The sequence below is a fragment of the Antechinus flavipes genome, chromosome 3 (assembly GCF_016432865.1).
Source record: "Antechinus flavipes isolate AdamAnt ecotype Samford, QLD, Australia chromosome 3, AdamAnt_v2, whole genome shotgun sequence".
NCBI classification, from domain to species: Eukaryota; Metazoa; Chordata; class Mammalia; order Dasyuromorphia; family Dasyuridae; genus Antechinus; species Antechinus flavipes.
In genome coordinates this window covers 546,825,437-546,829,872 of record NC_067400.1, presented here as the reverse complement: position 1 = coordinate 546,829,872, position 4,436 = coordinate 546,825,437, and the positions used below count along the sequence as shown (strand labels likewise).

The 4,436-nt window shown below is 43.7% G+C and overlaps 1 protein-coding gene across 1 annotated transcript; it reads left to right on the top strand.

Moving 5' to 3' along the window:
- Nucleotides 1-877: 877 nt before the first annotated feature.
- LOC127555227 (dynein light chain 1, cytoplasmic-like) lies at nucleotides 878-1,628 on the top strand. The gene has a single exon (XM_051987398.1). It carries the CDS (start codon nucleotides 1,167-1,169, stop codon nucleotides 1,434-1,436), a length of 270 nt encoding a protein of 89 aa, XP_051843358.1. The 5' UTR covers nucleotides 878-1,166; the 3' UTR covers nucleotides 1,437-1,628.
- The last annotated feature ends 2,808 nt before the right edge of the window (nucleotides 1,629-4,436 follow it).

Sequence of the window (4,436 nt, the reverse complement as noted above, 5' to 3'; positions counted from 1 at the left end):
CCTACCCCATCCTGTGAGGAAATTCCGGTTGCAGGGAAAGTGACTTGTCCAAGGTCACACAAGGAATGAATGATTAAAGCCCGGATCTTCTCACTAGGGTTTTTTCCTACAATAGCAAATGGCTATTTTAGGAAATTATAGTAGAAAAAAATGAGCACATAGCTCATTTTTTAGAGTACTGTCAGGATCCCCGTGGGAAGGGAAAGGGAGGGGAAGGGAGTGAAACCTGTTGCTGTGGCTTTGTCTGTCACTAAATCCTTCGGACCAAGAGGATGTGACACAAACGTCCACTCTACGTTGTAGAAGATAATCTCCTATCGCTGAGTAACTGAATGAGTTCTTGCATCCCGACGGGTTGTGAGGCATCCGAATTAGGGTTGGTTTGGATGGTTTCTCCTGAGAGGGAAAAGGATGTTAAGGCCCGAAAGGCCATGTGAGGTGACGCACGTGCCGTGCCACAGGGAGAGGGCCTGCAGCGCGTGGAGAAGGGGCCAGTGGCAGGGAGGAGGGGCGGGACAGAAAGGGACGGGGTAACGGCGTTGAGGAGGAGCCAGGAGGGATGGGGCCCAACGGAGGTGGAGGGGGTGGGGGAGCGAGCAGTCCGCTAAACTGGGAAGGGAGAAGGCAGTGGTGCGCGCGGGGCACTGTGGGGGCAGCTCGCTAGTCTAGGAGGGGCGAGGGCGAGGGCGCGCGGGGCACTGTGGGGGCAGCTCGCTACGGGGTAACGGCGCGCGTAGAGGAAAGTGGCGGTGCGCGCGGGGCACTGTCAGGGCAGCTCGCTAGTCAAGGAAAGGAGGCGATGGCGCGCGCAGGGCTCTATGGGGGCAGCTTGCGAGTCAGGGAGGGGCGGGGGCAACGGCGCGCGCCAAGGAAAGCAGCTGCGCGCGGAGCACTGTGGGAACTTGTGCACGGGACACCTCAACGGGGGTCCTCGAAGCGCATAAAGACAAAGGGCGCCAGGCCGCACCGGTTCCTGAGGTCGCTGTGCCCGATGCGGCCGTCGTTGTAGAACCGCACCTCACAAGTCCACCAGGTCCACACCCCCCTCAGCCGGGCCCGCCACGGTGGTTGACTCGTCTCCAAAAAGAAGCACTTTGGCTCCTGACGCCTCGTGGGGCCGGCTCCGGGTTTTCGCCCTCGGTTGAAGTGGTTGAGGAAGGGTAGCCATGTCTGACCGCAAGGCCGTGATCAAGAATGCGGACATGTCGGAGGAGATGCAGCAGGACTCGGTGGAGTGTGCTACGCAGGCCCTGGAGAAGTATAACATCGAGAAGGACATCGCGGCCCACATCAAGAAGGAGTTTGACAAGAAGTACAACCCGACCTGGCACTGCATCGTGGGCAGGAATTTCGGCAGTTATGTGACGCATGAGACGAAGCACTTCATCTACTTCTACATGGGCCAAGTTGCCATTCTTCTGTTCAAGTCTGGTTAGAACATGGACTGTGTTACCTCTTCAGCGATCCATCCAAAAAACAAGGACTGCAGCCTAAATTCCAAAAACCAGAGACTAAAACTTCAGCCTTGCCATGGGAACACCTCAATCTTTAAGCCTTTATTGTGTTGTTGTTGTATAGGGCCTCCTGTGTACTAGTTTGTTGTGGTTATAAAACAGTTAGAAAAACGGTTTATATTTGTATTTATTTTCTATTTCATACCCCATCCTTAAACCCGTCTCCTCCCCCTCCCCACCAAAAAAAAAAAAAAATCCAGTTCCTTATTTTAAAAATAAACCTGTTGGAGAAAAAAAAAAGTGGATCTAGACAAGAACTCCAGCTCTCCTTTGTCTGATTCTTGTGTGTGTTTGTTTCTTTCACCTTTTCAGAGTTAATATTCAACAATGTTAGAGTTGTGCATTCTCTGAAAAAAATTTTTTAAAGGATCTGGATAATTTGAGGTTCCAGATAATATATATACCCACCCTTCTCATTATATCCTCTTCCCATCCCATCCCTCTCAAAAAAAAAAAAAAAAAAAAATGGCACTTCCTCCTCAGAGCTATTTACTACTGAGCTTGTTGATGTGGATGAGCTACAATCAGCAAGTCTTTTAAGGGACATATCAAGTGGCCTCTCAAGAGCAAATGGTAAAAAGTTTGTGTACAGCCACTATTGGGAAGAATTAATTTCCATTTGGAGATGGTTGAATGTACAAAAGCTACCTCAGGCAGTTTGGCCTCAGCAGCAGAACACAGCAAACAGAGAATTCTATGTGCCAGAGAAATGGGTTCCTGGGGTCAAAGGTAAGGCGAGTTATTTTATGTATATGAACTGCCAAAAAAAATGATAGTAAGGAGAGAGTACTGGTCCAAAAGATATTGCCAAGAAAATTTCAAGAGAGGAATGATTGACTCTCCTGATTTCCCACCAACTGCTTATGTATCTCTACTAAAGGTACCAAGCTAGGGAACAGAAGGAAAAGTCAAGTCCAGTTTTTCCCTTTGGGAATAAATAGTCTTATCATGAATATAGGATGGAACACAGGATGTATTTGGAACTTGTTTTTTAATGGTTCCCTTTGTTATATGTGAATTGTATGTCAGCCTCAAGAATAATGGTACCAGACTGAATACAAGAAGAATCCAAAATGTGGACGATTGTAAGATAGATCCAGTATATGTGCTGGAGTAATGGCTCTCCCATATAACTCAGTGCTACCCTTTCCCTGAGTGATATTCCCATGCTTCTAAGTTTGAGAATCATCAAAACTTCATCATTTATAAGGTGAAATCTTGATAATTCCTACAATTGGGGTTTAGAATTATGGACCTTAGAGATAAACTCCAAATTATTCTATAGATAAAATTTAAGAGCAAAGAGATGTTGATTTGGTCAACATCCAACGATTTTGTACTACAAAGGTAGTTATATGAGTTTTTTGGTAATTTACATACAAAATACAAAATTCCCAAATCTCCCCTTTTACCCAGTGTAATGTTCTCTAAAATATAAAGGTCTCTGAGAGCAGGTTTCTTGGGGAGCTTCTGGGAGCAGCCTTCCTTTCAGTTCTGTGTAATAATCACCTCAAATATAGCCAGGAGTTAAATTCCAAATCCTTTATTGTTTCCTTCAAAATAACCTGGTTGAGTTTCTTAGAGGCCTATCGCTCTCCTTGCTTCCAAGAGCCACTATGTCCTTTGCCTCACTAGCTTCCGCCCCTAGTGCCCTCCGAATCTCTCCAGCCAGCACAAAGGTGGAAGAAGGAATAAATCTGACTCCAGCTCCAAGAGTGGGCTTGTGGGCTTCTCCTTATATATGCTTTCTTAAAGGTGTGAACTCTAATAAGTACTAAGTATATAATCATGGTCTCTATCAATTCCAGTGACTTAGCACCTTGTAAGAATTCTAACAATCCAGTAATGAAATTTTAACTAGGCACAGAAGGGAATCAGACTTCCTCTCCTTGCTGAAATAACCCTTTGAAAGACTGAGAGCTTTGAAAATATGAAAATTATTCAATTTGATCCCTTTGTTTTTTATAGGTTAGGAAATTGCAATAAAGTAATTTTTCCAAAGTCACAAAAAGCAAGTAGAAAAGCTGGAAGTTGGTCTTACGTCTCTGACTTCAAATTCAGTGTTTGGGGTTTTGTTTTGTTTTTTTCCTCCACCACACCACCATCTTTCAGCAGTGTGTTGTAGCCACCAACAAATCTGCTTCCTTATTCTTCAAAAGTTATTCAAAATTACAGTAGTGATAGCTGACCTTCACATACCACTTTAGAGTTTAAAAGCCAACAAAAAATATCTCCTTTGTACCCTCTAAAGAAGTTAAATAGTACCCATGGTCACACAGTGTAAAACTTTTCTGAACCCATGATTTCCTGTCCCCAAGTTCATCATTCTCTTTCCCTCAACATTTTGTAAAATAAAATTGCTTATTTTAAAAAAAAAAGTACAAATCATTTGGTCACAACCAACCAAAATGAAAAAAGCTATAGAAATGAAATTGGAGGGTGATGTGTGTAAATGGCCATAAGAACAAACAAACATCCTGTCCATATCAACATTTTGTTAGTAAATAGAGAAGCCACTTCTGTCTTGGGAATATCTTCTTGTAGCTAAAGTCCTATTAATTAGTCGACTCAGAATTACACAACTGGCTTCCTTACCATTTAGCCTCAGATTTTTGCATACACAACCAAATACATATTGCTGAGAACCCTTCAACAAATACATACAAAATGTGAAGCAGTTGTTATTTGATCATTTTTCATCACATCTGATTCTGTGACCCCTTTTTTGAGTTTTATTAGCAAAGATAGCTCATTTTATGTATGAAGAAACAAAACAGGGTTAAGTGATTTGTCATGGTCATGTATATAGTAAATGTCAAAGGTCAGATATGAATCCAGATCTTTCTGACTCCAGGCCCAATACTCTATCCACTATACTATCTAGCAGCCTTCACAGGTAATGCGGCAGCTTGCATTGTTCAC